Source organism: Bombyx mandarina, chromosome 07 (assembly GCF_030267445.1).
Source record: "Bombyx mandarina strain Sakado chromosome 07, ASM3026744v2".
NCBI classification, from domain to species: domain Eukaryota; kingdom Metazoa; phylum Arthropoda; class Insecta; order Lepidoptera; family Bombycidae; genus Bombyx; species Bombyx mandarina.
The window spans coordinates 8,230,667-8,251,526 of NC_143214.1; the positions used below are offsets into that span (position 1 = coordinate 8,230,667).

Here is a 20,860-nt window from a genome sequence, read left to right on the forward strand (position 1 = left end):
TGGTGCATCAAGAGTTCATTAAGGACTCACCCGACGATGGAATATCATGAATCATGAATCATGATCGTGAAATCTTTGGATCGAACCCGAAAAGAGTTGACTATATTTAAAAGTGGCTATTTCTCATTCTATGTGATATTAAGGAGTTCCGGTAACCACTAAAGATCAGATGAAAATGAAACGTATCTATGTTCCCATGCACAATAGTAAAAAATATCCTCTGAATCAAAACAAAATGAAGTCTTACGATCAATAAATACCTACCGCTAGTTCGCATATTCGTTATATTAAATAATCACAATCCAAGTAAAAAGCGCATGCAAAAATTAAATATACATACAAACAAAATGAATTTCTGTTTGTTTGTATCGCCGCAAACATTACGAGATATCGATGCTGCGGTGAATGCAACGCAACGGTTTTAAACGTTTTATTTTTATCTCCGCATTTAACTCGAGCTTTTTACTGTGCGTATCAATGAAATTGTACACTTTAAAGAAAAATAACGTTCAACGATTTGCAATTTACATTCGGTAAAACTCAAATAACATTCTTCAGTACAGATACAGATTTCACTGGTGGTGGGACCTCTTATGAGTCCGCACGAGTAGGTACCACCGCCCTGCCTATTTCTACCGTGAAGCAGCAATGCGTTTCGGTTTGAAGGGTGAGGTAGCCGTTGTAACTATACTGAGACCTTAGAACTATATCTCAATATGGGTGGCGCATTTATGTTGTTGATGTCTAAGGGGTCCAGTGATCACTTAGCACCGGGTTTTTTTTTATTGCTTAGATGGGTGGACGAGGTCACAGTCCATCTGGTGTTAAATGGTTACTGGATCCCATAGACATTTACAACGTAAATGCGCCACCCACCTTGAGATATAAGCTGTAAGGCCTCAGTATAGTTCCAACGACTGCCCCACCCTTCAAGCTGAAACGCATTACTGCTTCACGGCAGAAATAGGCAGGGTGGTGATACCTACCCGTGTGGACTCACAAGAGGTCCTACCACCAGTGTGGGCTGTGAGCACGTCCAACCATCTAAGCAAGAATAAAAAGATAGTGCGTAATCTTAAGAGAATTTAATCTACATACGGAACGCTTGGTATAAAAACATTTGCTCGAATCAAGGTATTCGGAGAGGAAGTTGGGAAATATGTTTGTTTAGACAAATTGCAGCCCGCGTTTCCTATTCGAAGAAATTATTTGTTTTTGTGTTGCCTCTCTGTCATGTCTGTAGCATAGAGTTGCTATTCTGGCTTCATCGTGACTGGTGGACGGGGCACATTCTGAGAGAGTTTCCTAATATCTGCCCTAGCAAGAGCAGGAGCTTTCCGGATCTACCACTAGATCGAAATTACGATCCACTGAGAAATAATGAGCGTTAATATTGCAAGGGCGTAGGTTTTGCCTTAGGATTTAATACTCAAATTTAAGCCTTATTTGTATAATATCATTAATATTTCTCCGTTGAATAAGTCCGTTGACAGTAAATTCTAAATTGAACTGAATTTTATTTTAAAAATATAGAATGCTATTAATTTTCTAATTCAGTCGTCTGATATAAAAAATGAACGTCGTGGTCGCCCTAAAAGCAAACTTAACAAGGACAAACGTGATAGTGGAAACTGGTCATACTCAACTTATCGCTGAGCTAGGAGCGTCTTTCAACGCTAGTTTCAATACAATATTGGTCCATTTGCGTCAAATTGACAAGGTAAGAATACTTAATGAGCGTATGAAATGCGTTGCTTAACAGACACAGAAACTATGAACCGTATTGTCACTTGCGCTGAAAAATACACAATGTTGCAAACGAAAACTTACCACTAAAAAGGCCATGGTCACTATTTGGTGGCCTAGTGGCGGTATAATTCATCACAACTTCTTACCAAATGGCACCAGAATTACTGCGGATTTGTACTTTTTGAATTTTTTATTGCCCTTGTAGGCAGACGAGCATACGGCCCACCTGATGGTGAGTGGTTACCGTCGCCCATGGCTTCAGCAATGCCAGGGGCAGAGCCAAACCGCTGCCTACCGCTTAATACTCTCCACAAGCCTCGTTTGAAGAAGGACATGTCATAGCGCTCGGGAAACACCGTGGAGGGGAGCTCATTCCATAGCCGAATGGTACGTGGCAAAAAGACCTCTGGAAACGCACTGTCGATGAACGCAGCGGTTCCAGATAATATGGATGAACTCTGCTCCGATGGCGGGAGGTGCGGTGATAAAAAGGAGATGAGGGAATCATCTCAAACAATTCCTCAGAGCATTCCCCATGGAACATACGGTACAAAATAAAGAGGGAACCGAAGTCCCTCCGCAGACCCAGAGGTTCCAAACGAACCGTGAGAATGGGATTATCGACAACCCGAACGGCCCTCTTCTGTATGGAGTCAAATGGAAGAAGCTGATATTTGGGAACTGTGAGTAAAAGCCTAAAATGAATATTAATATATAACGGGTTGTTACAACGATTATTTATGATAATGATAATCCCGAAATTAAAATAATTCGTAAAATAGATATGACAAAACTCTCGAAATTATCAAGTGCTCCGTGTTTCTGGCATTTAACAACGAAACTCAAAAAGTCGATATTTATTCGGAAACCCAGATAATAAGTAGACGAATAGACAACCCCATTTATTATATACTAGCGGCCGGCTCCGGCTCCGCTCGGGTCTTTAACAAAAATTTCAACGATATTTGACGTTGTTTTATTTTTTTCAATAAAAGAACACTTATTGCGGCATAACTATAATAGTTAGACATATGCTGTCGCGACACTTTTTGTAAATAATAATGTGTTCTACAAAGTCGTAGTACATTATTTTATTCTATCATCAATAGTTTTCGCAGGGCACGCGATGTAAAGAATATTTTAGGTATTTTTTTACACCTTGAGTTACATTATTGGAGACTAGCGACCCGCCCTCGCTTCGCTTCGGAAACATTAAAACAAACATGAAACCAAAAAAATAAAATAAAATAAAAGTAGCCTATGTTCATCAGGGACAATGTCGGCTTCTAATGGAAAAAGAATTTTTCAAATCGGTCCAGTAGTTTCGGAGCCTATTCGAAACAAACAAACAAACAAATCTTTCCTCTTTATAATATTAGTATAGATTTAGTAAGGATCCCTAATTTTTTTCAAAAAAAGGTTATAGCCTATGGCACTCGGGAATAATGTAGCTTCCAAACAGTGAAAGAATTTTTCAAATCGGTTCAGTAGTTTCGGAGCCTATTCAATACAAACAAACAAACAAATCTTTCCTCTTTATAATATTAGTATAGATCAATCGGGAAATGTGTGCCTAAATCATCGATTCGTGAATGCCAATGCAAGCATTTCTCGAATTTATTATTTTCGATAGAAGAATGTAGATCTAAAACAAAAAATAAATAAAACCCGAATCGTCTTGAGTAATGGCCAACGATATTTCCTTATTCAATTACTGGTAGATAGGAAACAAAGCACAAAAACGTGGTCGATCTTGAACGCATCCGTAAGAAATGAACCGTATTTGTGGAGTAAAGTTTGGCTATGATCCAAATAGGCGTTTATTCTCGGGATATTTCGTTCAGTTGACGCCGCGACTGCCTAGCTGACGAATTGAATATAACTATTATAATAGTGGTTTATTGTGAGGAATCGGAAAAAAATATACGTGATTACCAGGGAAAAACGGATCGATAGTATGTGAGTGTTTGCGTTCAAACAGCATTTGATAATTAAGTTCGTAATTAGCTAAATCGAACAATAAAGTTGATGTGCGTGATTTCGTAATTAATCACAATTATTTTGGTGGAAACTTGTAATCAATTTGTCACTTCGAACAAACTTACCAACTGAATATACATTTTTTAGTTTTTATTGCTTAGATGGATGGACGAGCTCACAGCCCACCTTGTGTTAAGTGGTTACTGGAGCCCATAGACATCTACAACGTAAATGCACCACCCACCTTGAGATATAAGTTCTAAGGTCTCAGTATACTCAGTCAAAGGTGGTACCTACCCGTGCGGACTCCTAAGAGGTCCTACCACCAGTGATTACGCAAATTATAATTTTTGTGGGTTGGTTTTTATTACACTATGTTATTCCTTCACCGCGGAAGTCAATCGTGAACATTTGTTAAGCACGTATTTCATTAGAAAAATTGGTACCCGCCTGCGGGATTCGAACACCGGTGCATCGCTACATACGAATGCACCGGACGTCTTATCCTTTAGGCCACGACGACAATACATACATATAACTCAATATTTTAACAAATTGATAGTTTGGTTCAATTTAAACGCGCGGAAAATTCTCTTGTTGTTGTGATTTCATATGTGTCTCAGCTAGTTATAAATCTACTCGGGAAATTGTTACCGCGCGATTTAGTTTACTACCGGAATTATTCCACTGTCAACCTGAAGACACGTAATCAGTGATGGTAGAGCCTATTCTGATACGATACAATCAGGCGCGGGACACCCTGTATATACGATATAATCGAGATTCGGGCTTCATGTCTGACACTGATTAGCATCGTTAATAGTACAACAGCTCCTATGGTAACTTAGATAAGGAGACACTGATCTCCTCTAGTTATTTAAAAAAAGTTAGCAACTATTATTACACTATATTAGATACTAGCTTTTGTCCGCGACTCCGTCCGCGTAGAATAATTACTTTGGCATAGTGCTAAATTTTACCCCCACTTCATTTACGTAGAAAGTGAAAATATTTTTGAATTATAGAATGTTAAGGAGCTATTTAAACCCCTATTTTGAAACATTCTTTATTGGTGCTCCACTTATATTAGCCTTACCGTGATGTTATATACCTACCCTATAGTCTCCCTCAATAAATGGGTTATCTAACACTGAAAGAATTTTTCAAATCGGACCAGTAGTTCCTGAGATTAGCGCGTTCAAACAAACAAACTCTTCAGCTTTATAATATTAGTATAGATAAATTATTTTATCATTGTATTTCAAGAGTTGATATATTTATTGGGTTTTTATTGTGTTGGTATGTAAGTTAGTAACGGAATATTTGAACGTCAGTTCAAGACGTTATGGTAAAAAGTCCGAAAGTCCGAACCTATCTGTATTTTTGAAAAACACAAACTTCACTTATTTTATATAAAAGTTTTTAATGTAGGTACATTAAATTTATTTTATTTATTTATTAAACTTCATGTAAAATTCACATTGGCGGACTTAATGCCTAAGGCATTCTCTATCAATCAACCAAAGGCAGTGCAGAGTAAATAGTGGTAGGTGCAATGAAATTTATATTAAGTTACGAATACATATAAAAAATTTATATATACATATATACACAATCACATATACATATACATACATACACACATACATACATACATATAATAGTTAAATTTCTGCACTGATTGACTCTCGAATTCCCAGTTGGATAACTATGCTGCGCGCCGCGCTGTCTGTATATTGACTGACATTTTAAGCTTGGAATATAAAATGGACTAAGTAACAATGTTAAAACTGCAAGATATCGAATAAGACTAATGAAATGACGATCGCGAATAAGACAAAACATCGTTTTACTGAATGCACCATAAGTATATATAAATAAGAGTTATAACAGTTTATTTAACTTGAAAATTTGCGCACGCATCAAGGTCCGACGTTATTACAATCTAATATATAAAATTCTCGTGTCACAATGTTCGTTCCCATACTCCTCCGAAACCGCTTGACCGATTCTCATGAAATTTTTTATGCATATTCAGTAAGACTGAGAATCGGCTACTATCTATTTTTCATACCCCTAAGTGATTAAGGTTGTCCACTCCTTTTTTTTTTTTTTTGGTCAGGAGGAAATCGCCGGACTTCCGCCCTCCACTGGGGACGGCGGGCGGAGCATGTCGGAGTCGAACCGACTAAAACCTCCTGTCGCTTAACAACCAACGTCCAAACCTCACATGAGACAGAACTCATGAAAAGGCAAAGGGGGGAAAGTGAAGTGTTTAGTGCGGAGCACATCTCTCCCATCACCCTCCCTCTCGGGACGCCGGACTGGCGGTCGTCGGCGCCACGACCACCAGCCCTCTCGGTCGGCAGGCTATCCGGAGCCCGCCTAGATGGCGCCGGTTAGAGTGAGCTATCCTACGGAATACCCCGCTGGGTCAGAACCAGCGTGGGTCGAGGATAGCCGGCCTTCCATCACCCGGATGCTCTTGCGTAAAACGCGTGCAGAGCAGCTTGCACGACGTCTTCTTAGGTCCACCTCGCCGGTCCCCAGACCGACATATGAGGGGGACCCGAAACACTTAGAGGGCCAGGGCTTGGGCGATATCCGCCTCCCTGGCCCCCGCTCGACGGCGGCGGGCTTGCGCGTCTCTAACGCGCCCCGCCGCCTCCTTCTGCGAGATGGTGCACTCGCAGAAGTCTAGCATCGCCTTCCACGACTCGTCGTCGCCGAGCATCGATGCCACAACACTCGGCAACGACAAGTCGTTTCCTATTTTTGCGACGAGGACATGGCGCCACCCCTCCCATGCGGGGCAGGCGACGAGCGTATGCTCTGCCGTGTCCAAGTCGCAATCACAATGGTGGCACTCTGCCGTCGGCTCGGCTCTGATCCGGTGCAGGAACTCACCGAAGCAACCATGCCCAGTGAGAACCTGCGTGAAGGTTGTCCACCCCTAACATGTTTTTTTTTATTTGGACTTTTTTTTTGTTATAATTAGGTATTATGTGGTTGAATGAGGTTTTTATATTTTTTTTATATATTCCCTCATCGTTCACAGCACTACATACCTCTTTCACTCATTTATCACATCCTTACACACTTACAATAAGTTAGTTTTTTTTTCTACACTAGAAATTCCCTAGAAATCTTATATATGGCAAAACAATGTTTGCCGGGTCAGCTAGTAATCTTATAATATCGCTTTAATGTAACCAGTATCAAGAATGTCAGGTTTGAGCCCCGTGAGCTCACCTACTAGTTCGGTGAATCTAGAATAACCCCTCGATGTTACTAGTATAGGTAGGAATAATTAAAAAAAAAACAGCGTCAAGAAGATTACAAAAAAAATAAGAAATTAATTTCTAGTTTAGTTTGCTATCTAAGCTTTTTTTTATCAGTTCAGAGACCTTAGAACTTATATCTTAAGGTGGGTGGCACATTTACGCTGTAGATGTCTATGGGCTCCAGTAACCACTTAACACCAGGTGGGCTGTGAGTCGACCACCGAACTAAGCAATAAAAAAAATTTACACCGATATATTTTATTTTAGGTTGTTGAAATGTCTACTGCTGTTATCACTCGCAGTATCACAGGCGTTTGGGTTAATGGGAAAGTGCGATCACACACCTCCCCTAGCAACTGTTAACACTCCATTAGAAAATCGCGGCTACTACGTATTCAATATTGAGAATGCCGTTCAGAAAGAAGGAAACCTCTATTATACACCGGACCAGACTTATGTTTGTGAGTTTTTCAAAAGTTATCGACAAATTATATTAATGTTATTTTTATTTGCTTAAAGGGCTATTCCAGCTACGCCCGGACGGGCAGGTGAGCTCACGGGCTCAACCTGAGAGAATTTGCTAACACTAGTCCTAGCAAAAGCAGCGCTTCGCAGAATCTACCACCGGATCGGAATCGCGACACACTGAGAAGATCCGGTGGCAAAATTGACAAAACTTAATCGAAAATCATAGCATTCTAACCTTTAAGAATATTGCTAACTGTTTTCTTTCAGGAATCTCTTTTTAGCTTTGGTAAGCTGTATCGCTAATCTTATAACGATCAATTTCTCCTTAATAATATTAACTTGTATGTATTTCGTGCGCCCCGGAAACGGCTCTAATGATTTGCATAAAGTTCTTTTTTTTAGATAAGCTTTTAGTTTTTATCGGTTAAAGGTCCTTCACCAAAAAAATATGGAATTTTCTAAAAAATGTTTTACAGAAAAGCGATTTTACGCAAACAATTATTTAGTAGTCCGAGCAGAGGGAATCCTCCCGAGACCCGAATCGTGGTACTTAAAAGGATACCAGGACTTAGCAAGCAAATATCCAACACAAGTATCTTTGCAGTAACTGTTACCTCAAGAGAAAACAGCCGTCCGTTTCGTTGGTTCATGATAACTGCCGAAGATCCGGCTGTGGACAACAATATATACGATTTCGGACGAAAGTTCGCTGACGTGGGCAGCTTGAAGACCTTGGACACGGACTGGAGGTCCAGGTATAGCGAGCGCTGTCAAAACACAGTCGAAAATGCGGATAATTCAGCCAAAACGCAGGTTGAGGTGAAGTTCGTTTTTTTTTTTTCCTACCTATGCTGATAGCCTTGAGAGGCTATTTCAACTTGCCCTAGCTTGTGTAGGTGAGCTCACGGGGCTCAACCGGAGAATTGCTAACAACGCCCTAGCAAGAGCAGTGCTTCGCAGAATCTACCACCGGGTCGGAAGCGCGACCCACTGAGAAGATCCGGCGAGAAACTCAGTGGGCTGTGTCTGTGGGTTAATTTGCTCGTCGGGCCCTTTGTGGCAAGCGACGGGTTCGACGAGGACGGTGACCGGTGCTTGTATTGCCTAAAAGCACCGTTAATGGATCAGGAGGATCCGTGATGACGTGCTTTGGGCGACGTCGACGGTTTACCATTCGGTCTACAGGATCGAGTATGTAGTTTCCAGCGGCCACGACAAGAGGGTTCTCATGTCGTGCCGTCTTCTCAAAGTGGCGCAGCGATGCCGACTGTAGATACTTACTGACGGGGTCGAGCTCCAGGTCATCGTGGAGGTCCACGTTCCTCTGGAACCATGGTGCTCCGACGGCTATCCTGCAGAATCGGGATTGTATAACCTGAAGGGGTCTCAAGTTGATGCGGGCCGCGTGAGCGAACACTACGCTTGCATACGTCATGACGGGGCATATGCAAGTTTTGTAGAGGGTTACCTTGTTACGGAGGGACAGTTTAAGTTCGTTGGTTTTGTTGTTGGCTTTTATTAGTTGTGCGTTTCGAACGGCAGGACGACCTCAACGACCTCATGTATCAAGGTGTGTAATGGAATTCGCGGTGTCCTCGGTAGACATTTAATAACAAGTTGCTACTGACCTACAGTTAAATGAGTAAAAATTTAACTGAAACGCATTTTAAAGAACGCACTGTATGCTGCAGAATTGTGTATAATGCGAATCCTATAATCCGATTAGCACTAGATTCCAATTTAATAAACTAGATGGCGCTGATCGTAAAATATATTACTCGATACATTGTACGCCCAGAATAAATCTAAATAAACTTTCATCAGGTACATTGGGTATCGCCAAAGCATTCTGAGAACCAACAGCAAGTGCGGATAAGAGCGATGGTCGCAGAGAATAAGGAAGCCTGGTATACCGGCAATAACCTCACAATTTTACTGCATATGGACGATCAGCGTCCACGAGACAGCCCGCCGTTGCCAATCAGAGACGAATGTAACTTATGCAGCGAAGCAAGATACGAGGTATCTTACTATTTATATTATCCATCATCATCATAGTCGGTTGCTCTTGGCAGAGCGGTCGTGGTCATGTGGAATTCTTGCTTATTAAAGCCTTGACAGATGTTTTCCATAGTTTGTGAACCGAGACGTGACGCACACATTCCGATAGAGGCACCCGTCACGTGCGGACGTGCTCATCGTCCACTCGATCGCCCGGTCTTTGTTCGCCCGGCTTTTGTTAGCCCGGCCATTGTTCGCGCGGCCTGTGTTTGTGGTACATCTGCCGACTAAGTGCTCTTTCTGGAAGTTTTTATTTGTTTTGTTTCCTTTTGTTGTTTCTGTGTTCGTGGTACATCTGCCGACAAAGTGGTTTCCTGCAAGTATTTATTTGTTTTGTTTCTTTTCGTAATTTCTGTTTTGTTGTGCTTTTTCTTTGTCCTGTAGTAATCGCGCCGCATTGCCACCTGTGTTCAATAGAACCGCTCAGGTCCGAGAAGTTGGGGCCTCGCCGCAAGGCGAGTGTTTTCAAGACCCGGGGCCGCCCCACCTGGGTACTCAGCGATCATGGACGCTGTATTCGCGGAATTCCTCCGACTTCGCCACCCACAGCTCGCCTCGGAGTTTTTGGCCTTCAAGGCCAATCACACTGCGAGCCCTCTCGAGGACTCCGCCGCGCTCGCTGCTCCTGCGTCGCCTGTACCTGCGGGCAGAGCTTCTGCATTGAGCACCGCAGCCTCTGTCGTGCCTGCCGCTCCCGTGTCGCCTATACTGGCGAGAAAAGCTGCTGCATCGTCCGCCGTGACCATCGTTTCAGCTGAGCGATCATCCGCGGCCTCCGTCGCGCCCTCTAAAACACCCACACTTGCTCGTAGGTCGCCTGCACCCGCCTCCTCGTGCTCCGACTCTGACTCGGACATGGAGGTCGACCTCGCCCCCGTCTCATCGACGGATGGATTCACCCTGGTACAGAAGGGTAAGAAGCGTGCCGCGGAGTCTCGAGCTCCCGCGGCCGCTAAAATTAGCAAAGCCGTGAACGCGTCGCGCCCCCGCCCTCAGACTCCCGTTGCGCCCCCAGCCCATGCCACTCCGTCGCCGCGTCCGGTGGCACAAAATAAAACCCAGACCCCTCCCCCGGTTATCCTTCAGGAGAAGGCAGCTTGGGATCGAGTTTGCCTGGCCCTTAAGGCCAAAAATATAAATTTCACGAATGCCCGTAACCTCGCGAACGGCATTCAAATTAAGGTTCAAACACCCGACGACCATAGGGCCCTCTCTTCTTACCTCCGTAAGGAGCGTATAAGTTTCCATACGTATACGCTCCAGGAGGAGCGCGAACTCCGCGTTGTAATACGCGGAATCCCTAAAGAGTTAGATGTAGAGCTCGTAAAAGCCGACCTGTTAGAACAAGGCCTACCAGTGAATTCTGTGCACCGTATGCACACCGGTCGCGGTAGGGAGCCATATAATATGGTTCTAGTCGCTCTCCAGCCTACCCCCGAGGGTAAGAAAATCTTTAACACACAGACCGTCTGTAGGCTCTCTGGTATCGCTGTCGAAGCCCCCCATAAAAAAGGCACTCCTAGCCAGTGCCATAACTGTCAATTGTACGGGCACTCTTCCCGTAACTGTCACGCGCGCCCCCGATGTGTTAAGTGTTTGGGCGATCACGCCACGGCCCTCTGCGCTCGCGACCAAAAAACCGCGACGGAACCGCCTAGCTGCGTCCTATGTCGAACACAGGGTCACCCCGCGAATTACCGTGGTTGCCCCCGAGCCCCTAAAATAAATCGCCGCGTCGCCCGCCAAAACCGCCTCCGAGCTTCCGGCCCAGACATCAAAGCCTCGGCACCCTCTGCGTCGCAGGCTAAGCCAGCGTTCGTTCCGGCGGCGGTGCCCAGTGTCTCGGCCTGGGCGAAACCGCTGCCGTACACGAACACGGCTACAACTCCCTCCTCCGCGATTCGTCCCGCCCCCGCGACTCGTCCCTCTCCCGCGACTTGCCCTCCGACCGCGTCCGACAATCTCGCTTTAGCGATCGACTTCTTTCAGTCGATCAACTTTGAGCGCGTTAACGCTTTGGGCGACGCCATTCGCGCTGCCTCCACTGCACAACACTTTATCGCCGTTGTGCAGGAATACGCCGACGTATACGCGTCATTAAATACGTACGTCCTCCCCTCACTCCGCCGGTAATCAATGGCGTATATAAGTAGAATAAAGCCCCTATCCGTAACGATAGGATTTTTTAACGCTTACGGTCTCGCAAATCAACGTGATCAGGTTTCTGACTTTTTGCGTGACCACCAAATTGATATCTTTTTAGTGCAGGAGACCCTACTTAAGCCCGCGCGCCGTGACCCTAAAATCGCGAACTATAACATGGTCAGGAACGACAGGCTCTCTGCCCGTGGTGGTGGTACCGTCATTTACTATAGAAGAGCCCTGCATTGCGTCCCGCTCGATCCTCCCGCGCTCGCTAATATCGAAGCATCAGTGTGCCGAATCTCACTGACGGGACACGCGCCGATCGTTATCGCGTCCGTTTATCTTCCACCGGATAAGATCGTTCTAAGCAGTGATATCGAGGCGCTGCTCGGTATGGGGAGCTCTGTCATTCTGGCGGGCGACCTAAATTGTAAACACATCAGGTGGAACTCACACACCACAACCCCGAATGGCAGGCGGCTTGACGCGTTAGTCGATGATCTCGCCTTCGATATCGTCGCTCCGCTAACCCCGACTCACTACCCGCTAAATATCGCGCATCGCCCGGATATACTCGACATAGCGTTATTAAAAAACGTAACTCTGCGCTTACACTCGATCGAAGTAGTTTCAGAGTTAGATTCAGACCACCGTCCCGTCGTTATGAAGCTCGGTCGCGCTCCCGATTCCGTTCCCGTCACGAGGACTGTGGTGGATTGGCACACGCTGGGCATCAGCCTGGCTGAATCTGATCCACCATCACTCCCGTTTAACCCGGACTCTATCCCGTCTCCTCAGGATACCGCTGAAGCCATAGACATCTTAACGTCACACATCACCTCGACATTAGATAGGTCATCGAAACAAGTTGTAGCGGAGGACTTCCTTCACCGCTTCAAATTGTCCGACGATATTAGGGAACTCCTTAGAGCTAAGAACGCCTCGATACGCGCCTACGACAGGTATCCTACCGCGGAAAATCGTATTCGAATGCGTGCCCTACAACGCGACGTAAAGTCTCGCATCGCCGAAGTCCGAGATGCCAGATGGTCTGATTTCTTAGAAGGACTCGCGCCCTCCCAAAGGTCTTACTACCGCTTAGCTCGTACTCTCAAATCGGATACGGTAGTAACTATGCCCCCCCTCGTAGGCCCCTCAGGCCGACTCGCGGCGTTCGATGATGACGAAAAAGCAGAGCTGCTGGCCGATACATTGCAAACCCAGTGCACGCCCAGCACTCAATCCGTGGACCCTGTTCATGTAGAATTAGTAGACAGTGAGGTAGAACGCAGAGCCTCCTTGCCACCCTCTGATGCGTTACCACCCGTCACCCCGATGGAAGTTAAAGACTTGATCAAAGACCTACGTCCTCGCAAGGCTCCCGGTTCCGACGGTATATCCAACCGCGTTATTAAACTTCTACCCGTCCAACTCATCGTGATGTTGGCATCTATTTTCAATGCCGCTATGGCGAACTGTATCTTTCCCGCGGTGTGGAAAGAAGCGGACGTTATCGGCATACATAAACCCGGTAAACCAAAAAATCATCCGACGAGCTACCGCCCGATTAGCCTCCTCATGTCTCTAGGCAAACTGTATGAGCGTCTGCTCTACAAACGCCTCAGAGACTTCGTCTCATCCAAGGGCATTCTTATCGATGAACAATTCGGATTCCGTACAAATCACTCATGCGTTCAACAGGTGCACCGCCTCACGGAGCACATTCTTGTGGGGCTTAATCGACCAAAACCGTTATACACGGGAGCTCTCTTCTTCGACGTCGCAAAAGCGTTCGACAAAGTCTGGCACAACGGTTTGATTTTCAAACTATTCAACATGGGCGTGCCGGATAGTCTCGTGCTCATCATACGGGACTTCTTGTCGAACCGCTCTTTTCGATATCGAGTCGAGGGAACCCGCTCCTCCCCACGACCTCTCACAGCTGGAGTCCCGCAAGGCTCTGTCCTCTCACCCCTCCTATTTAGCTTATTCGTCAACGATATTCCCCGGTCGCCGCCGACCCATTTAGCTTTATTCGCCGACGACACGACTGTTTACTATTCTAGTAGAAATAAGTCCCTAATCGCGAAGAAGCTTCAGAGCGCAGCCCTAGCCCTAGGACAGTGGTTCCGAAAATGGCGCATAGACATCAACCCAGCGAAAAGTACTGCGGTGCTATTTCAGAGGGGAAGCTCGACACGGATTTCCTCCCGGATTAGGAGGAGGAATCTCACACCCCCGATTATTCTCTTTAGACAACCCATACCCTGGGCCAGGAAGGTCAAGTACCTGGGCGTTACCCTGGATGCATCGATGACATTCCGCCCGCATATAAAATCAGTCCGTGACCGTGCCGCGTTTATTCTCGGTAGACTCTACCCCATGATCTGTAAGCGGAGTAAAATGTCCCTTCGGAACAAGGTGACACTTTACAAAACTTGCATAAGGCCCGTCATGACTTACGCGAGTGTGGTGTTCGCTCACGCGGCCCGCACACACATAGACACCCTCCAATCCCTACAATCCCGCTTTTGCAGGTTAGCTGTCGGGGCTCCGTGGTTCGTGAGGAACGTTGACCTACACGACGACCTGGGCCTCGAATCAATTCGGAAATACATGAAGTCAGCGTCGGAACGATACTTCGATAAGGCTATGCGTCATGATAATCGCCTTATCGTTGCCGCCGCTGACTACTCCCCGAATCCTGATCATGCAGGAGCCAGTCACCGTCGACGCCCTAGACACGTCCTTACGGATCCATCAGATCCAATAACCTTTGCATTAGATGCCTTCAGCTCTAATACTAGGGGCAGGCTTAGGGACCCCGGTAACCGTACTCGTCGAACTCGACAAAGAGGTCGACGTGCAACCTAACCCATGCATCAGCCCGCTGAGTTTCTCGCCGGATCTTCTCAGCGGGTCGCGATTCCGATCCGGTAGTAGATTCATTCGCGAAACAATTGCTCTTGAGTTGTTAGGTCTCCTTCGGAGGCGCTCGGGCAGTTGTTAGCAAATCCCACCCCTCTTGGCTGAGCCTTTGCTCGCCCACCTGTCCTGGTGAAACTGGAAAGGCCTTCGGGCCACCAGTAAACTTTCAATCATAAAAAAAAAAAAAAAAGTGACGCACACACTCGTTAAGTGGGGTTTCAGTAAGGTCTTTCTCCTGATCAGTCCAGCGCATGGGGATTTATTATCCAATCTTCCTTAAAAGTGTCGTGTACAGTCTCCTTGCGTCGTTCTCCTCATTACCGAGGGTCGTGACTCCCCCACTGCATCAATCTCTCTTGTACGATTGTTCTCCAGCTTTTTTTATTTTATTTTTATTGGTTAGGTGGATGGACGAGCTCACAGCCCACCTGGTATTAAGTGGTTACTGAAGCCTATAGACATCTACAACATAAATGCACCACCCACCTTGAGATATAAGTTCTAAGATCTCAGTATAGTTACAATATAGCCGCTGGGATCCTTGGCCTCGTGGAGGACATCGTGGAGCTTGATGTCCAGACAAGACCGAATTTGCTCCTACCATCTCGTGGGACTGCGTCCTCTGGGACGTTTGTCCCCTATCTTGCCCGTCACCATCAGCTGCTCAAGGTTGTGACCCTCCTTTCGAGCAATGTGTCCAAAGAATTCCAATACTCTACGAATGTATATTGTGGAGAGTCTAATTTTAACATTAAGCTCCTTTAGTATTGACACATTGGTGCGAAAGGCAGTCCATGGAATCTGCAGCAATTTACTCCAGCACCACATTTCGAAGGCATCTACGCGCTCTCTGTCGGTCTTTTTCAGTGTCCAGGTCTCCCCTTCGTAACTGAATATAGAGAAAACTAGCGAAATTCACGTGTACAGTAGGTACCGGCGTTAAATATGGCACATTACACTACCACAATTGATCAACGACTGTTAAATGCATAATAAGATTAATAAGCGTTTTTTCTGTAGATAAATGCCACAAAGGTAGTGTGCGAGAGAGAAAACGCTCTACGAAATCGAAATTAGCCGATTATCTCTCTCTAAATGTCGATGTGCAGTATTTAGCGCCGAGTATTTTAATTGTTTGGGGAGAACAGATTTTTAGTAAATTCAGAATAGTAATCATAGACGTACAGTTTTTCATATTAGTAATAATAATAATTTATGTCGATTTCGGCTACTACTGGCTTCTGACTCTTAATTAGTGAAAATTTATAGGCACACAGTAATCTGACCAATTTAGCCAATTGTGGCTGTGTTTATATACATACATAATAATATGTACGTGTGCGTGTGAGTATTTAAACAATATTTGCGAATCGTTTACCTTATGCAAATTACTTTAATGGTTTTATCTAATGTTTATTTTTTTTATTTATGATTTCCATCGTCTGTGCCTACGAAAACTGTAAAGTAGTTATTTGAAATCTCGAAATTAGTAAAATGAAAAAAAAAGTATTCGCTTGATTAAACTCTAAGTAATTTTGATTGATATGTGCAAATGTTTTGCGTTTTACCTGTTGTATATCCAAGTAGATTCTTGTTTTTTTTTCAAAACACGTTGTGCCCGTTTTATTGGACCCCGGATCGGTTTATGGCCAGTAACTCCTAACGAGAAGGCTTAATCAAGCATCTAAGAGCTTCCCTTTATTTTACGGCTTAGTACTCAATGCCTTCCTCAACGTTTTTTTAGGTAATATTCAATGGGCGATGGTCTCGATTAGCGCATCCCCGACATTATCCCAGCAAGCCTGATGAGAATGGCTACACCCACATGATTGGGGCGTCGCACGGGAACAACTTCACCCTATGGCTGCAAGGTACCAATGCCGGTCCGGGCCTGGTCGATTTAGTAGTGAAACCGACACCGACCACTCTCGAAAGAGAAATCATTGATGCGGTAAGTAAACAAGACAACGTTCTGTGGAATGAAGCTCGAGTTGTCGTGGCCTAAAGGATATAAGTCGTCCGGCGTACTAATTTCGAGCGATGCCACTTTGTCAGCGTCCAAATCCCACCCCCAAAAAAAAAAAACAAGGTATCTATTTTTCTAATGACTTCACGCTGAAGGGATAACGTTGTGTGATAAAATCCAAACCCGTAAATTACTGGTAGTGGTATTCTAACCCAATAAGGACAGATACCACCATCCGCCGACTTTAAGTCGCTAGTGATTAAGATCGATTTTCGTTGGACAAACACTGCTGTGTGATACAGTGTGAAAAATATAAAACTTAATATTAAACGCATTCATTTGCTTGTTGAGTTCTTAGTAATTTCTGCGAATGTTTCAGATGGTCTTAGACGGCGGTACCCGTACTTTAATAAGAGGGAAAAAGCACGATCATCCATTGATGTCGAAACCGTCCCATTCTTTATTCAGGGTTGATAGAACGCACCATATGTTCTCGATAATAGTAGGAATGACACCATCACCGGACTGGTTTTTGGGCACGTCCAAATTTGAGCTCTGCGATGAGGACGGATGGCTTGAAAAATTCGATCTACCGCTGTATCCGTGGGATGCTGGAATCGTGGACGGAGTTTCTTATGAGGTGGACTTTATTTTTCGGAATGCAAAAAATTATTTTAGTTGAATTTGTTTTCATTATGATCGTTCTGCGTTCCAGTCACCAAAATCCATGAGTCAACCTGTGGACAATATAGAGCGCGTCGAAATCGGATCGTTCGATAGAGATTCGCCCTTTTATCAGATGAACCTCAATGATTTGGCTCCATTTGCTATTTTACAAGTGCGAAGGCTGGATGTGTATCCTCTTATTGGCATAGACTGTAGTGAAGGTAATCACCTTTTTGTTCTTTATATTTTATGCACCTCTAGTCTAAGATTCAGATAATCACTAGTGATGAGGCAAACTCATATCACCAATCCCACAAACAGCGGAGTCATGACTTTTTTTTATTCTTTATTAGAGCCATACACCTATTAGGTTAAGTCGGCTTGGAGTCATGACTTTACGATTCCAAAATCTCCGACTTCCCAAATCTATTGCGAAATTGGTAACGATTTGAAGGAAATCATTCTGTGTAAAGGTGGGCAGTTCGGTTTTCGTTTTCGTTTTCACCTTATTGTCTGCGTTAATCACACTGTGATCTCATCTCTAATCTACGTCCGGCAAAATTCATATTCTTTTAACCATGTACTTTAATAAGTAAAATTTATTTTTTTAGGTCAAAATGCTGAAGAAGAATTGCAACAAGAGTAAGCAACTATTCATTTTTGCGCTTCACAGCAACAAAAGTTATTTTCGAACATTTTTGTATTTTATTCATTATTCAGTGCCCCAGTGTTAGAACCGGTGTTGGCGGAATCGCGACAGAGCCTTCTCGGTGAATCGTGCGCCGGGGAGTGGGGTGAATGGACGCCGTGTACGCCCCACGCTGGCGTCTGTGGCCCTGGCCTGAGGACTAGAACTAGATACATACAGAACATTGACTTGTACGTGAATTACAAGGTCGGTAATTCTAGCTATAATCTGATTTACTTTAAATTAATTAAATGTCCGATTTTTTTGTATTTATTTTTCTACTACAGGTATCCAAGAGTGGGAAAGGTGAACAAGAATTTAGTAGTTGTAAAAATAACAAAGATTCAAAAGCAACTGAGCGTAAAGAATGTTTTGTGAGATGTTAGAAAACAAAAATAAACGTTAAGCATCCTAGAAAGTAGACTTTAATTTTATTTCTGTACGTTGAATAACTAGATGCAGACTTAAAACAAGTTCGTGAGCTGTAAGCGGCGAGATCTTGGTTTTTGCGCGAAAAACAACCAGTTTACTAGTTTCAGTGGTTGGCCGTAAGGGCGCGCAAATCGCGGCGGAAGCGTCGTGTCAACATTGTGCTAGTCGAGTGTGAACACAGAAACGGATGGCGCATGCTCCAAGCGTCTGATACAACGGCCCGCCGAAACACGCTTTGCAACTTGTTGATTGTTCGCTCACTTCACATCAGTCTGCCGCGAACGATGCGACGGGTGGTCGTGTCTCGCGTCACGCCCGATCTCGCTCTGAACTTCGAAATTATTCTACGAAATAATATGAAGTTTTCAAACATAAAATTGGGCAGAACTACCGTTTCCTTCGCATCTATTAGTGTTTAATTCATGTAAAACATTGAGAAACGAATAGTTTTAAGTCACTTGAAACTTAATAGGCTTACTCGTTTACCTGCATAGGTACTTCGTCCCACGAGCGAGTTGGTTGGTTACCTACCTTATCGGATAAACGAACATTTTTTCAAATGGATGTGCGTTTGAGTTCTGTGATAGTGTGCGTGTATAGTGTGATTACGAGACTCTGTGAGAGCGTCTTCAGAGTTGGTGACAAGTTTTTGCTATAGTGACGTGATAGAAATTATTAATTGTAAGAAACATGCACACGCGCAAGAGTGAGATGGGCTTGCTTACAGCTCTACTGCTGTACTCTCTGACGGTGACGGCCGCACAGTATACAAAAGGTAAAAAAATAACTGCTATTTTACCTGCTCTTGTGCCGATATTACGGCCCACGTTGGCACATTGATCTTTGTTCCGTGGTCTTTGTTACAACTTACTTTCGAAAATTAAATATTCTTTGTTAATATCATGTACAGACTCAACTACGTGATTTTTTCGTTTAAAGTATCTTTTAATTCAATATTAATAGCCAAAAAAAAACAGGCTGTTTTAAGACCGGAACAAAAGCGGATTCAAAATTTCTTACAGAAAAATAAGTGTTGGTTTCCTGTTATACCGGTTTCTCTGTAAATTGAATGACTAAGTTCTCAAGCAATCCTACCATTGCGATATCTTTAGCTTCGTAATGTGAGTCAATACTGATAACACGCTATCAGATATTAATAAAATAATATTACTCTAAATGTACTAAGTAAATGTACTACTAGTGAATAAAAATTAAGAGAAAAAACACCGCGTAAAAACAGACCATTTCACAGAACTTAAAGTATTTAAATATGAGATTTTTTTTTGTTTGGGATTTGTACCTACCTAGACGGAAATTTCTCATGGCCACCTGGTGTTCGGAGGTTTCTGAACCCAATAAGCTTCGACTATAAGACATGAGATAGATGTCCCATTTTTATTCTATGGTCTATCTATCTGTCAAAAGTTCCCTGAAGACCTAAAAATCGGATTAGTTCTGATTCGCTTTTATTATAATTGGGATTGACAAATTTATCAGGATAGTAAAACTAAATAAAAAATATCACTTTTCAACCAGAAGTGATAATAAAAATTGGATAGTACCTAGATATATGGGATATAGGCGGATGTTAACTGATGACTGGAACATCTAAGTCGTCGTGGATTAAAGGTTAAGTAAGACACCCGGTGCATTCGTACCAAGCGATATGAATATGCCTGCGTTTTTATCCAATACGTTTTTTTCTACGGTGAAGGAACGACATCGTGTAATAAAAATGAAAAGCGAAAAAAAATTATAATTCGCGTAATTACTGGTGGTATGGCGTGTTGTGAGTTTTGACCCGCACGGGTAGGTAACACGACCCTGCCTATTTCTGCCGTTAAGATGTAACGCGTTTGAGTTTAAAGGGTGGGGCAGCCTTTGTACTATAAAACTGACACTTAGAACTCATGTGTCAAGGCCCTAAACACGTCATTACGGATCCCCCGATCCATTAGCGGTGCTTTTAGGTACCCCAAGCACCTGTCACCGTCCTTATCAAACCCGTCGCTTGCGACGAAGGGCTCGACGAGTAAATTAACCCATAGACACAGCTCACTGTTTCTCGCCGGATCATGTCAGTGGGTCGCGTTTCCGATCCGGTGGTAGATTCTGCACTGCTCTTGCTAGGGCCAGTGTTAGCAACACTCCCGGTTTGAGCCCCGTGAGCTCACCTACACGTTAGCTGAAATAGCCTCTCAAAGCTATCAGCATAGGTAGGAAAAAAAATGGCTCGAGGTCAGTGGCGGTATTTACTGCGAACCGAGACCTACCTGAGCTAGGAATGAACAATATATGTAGGATACCTATAATTGCTTTTGCGTTTATTGCACTTGGTGTCAGGTAACCGAAGTCCATAGACATTAACAACGTAAATCTCCGTTTTACAGAACAACGGCTGACCCACCCTTTAAACCAAAACACCATTACTGCTAATCGAGAGAAATACGCTTGATGTGAGCCGATATCGTAAAAGCAAAAGTTTCAATCACA

At 44.0% G+C, this 20,860-nt stretch overlaps 2 protein-coding genes across 4 annotated transcripts in view; both read left to right on the top strand.

Moving 5' to 3' along the window:
• Nucleotides 1-3,587: 3,587 nt before the first annotated feature.
• On the top strand, nucleotides 3,588-18,353 carry LOC114250583 (spondin-2). Of its 2 annotated transcripts, XM_028184510.2 has the most exons (10): nucleotides 3,588-3,708; nucleotides 7,281-7,474; nucleotides 8,086-8,300; nucleotides 9,306-9,503; nucleotides 16,360-16,566; nucleotides 16,961-17,221; nucleotides 17,297-17,468; nucleotides 17,859-17,889; nucleotides 17,968-18,142; nucleotides 18,223-18,353. In XM_028184510.2, coding segments are annotated over exons 1-10 (1,554 nt in total). In that variant the 5' UTR covers nucleotides 3,588-3,706; the 3' UTR covers nucleotides 18,322-18,353. The 2 variants fall into 2 exon arrangements, with proteins under 2 accessions (XP_028040311.2, XP_089584810.1); XM_089728684.1 differs by having other exon boundaries at nucleotides 17,968-18,353.
• Nucleotides 18,354-18,572: 219 nt separating this feature from the next.
• shg (DE-cadherin) overlaps nucleotides 18,573-20,860 on the top strand; it is a 269,970-nt gene continuing 267,682 nt past the window's right edge. The window contains exon 1 of one of the 2 annotated variants that reach the window (XM_089728683.1): nucleotides 18,573-19,142. In XM_089728683.1, coding sequence (XP_089584809.1) covers nucleotides 19,058-19,142 — 85 coding nt within the window. In that variant the 5' untranslated portion in view covers nucleotides 18,573-19,057. The remainder of the gene's footprint in view (nucleotides 19,143-20,860) is intronic. The other variant, XM_028184482.2, reaches the window with a different exon arrangement.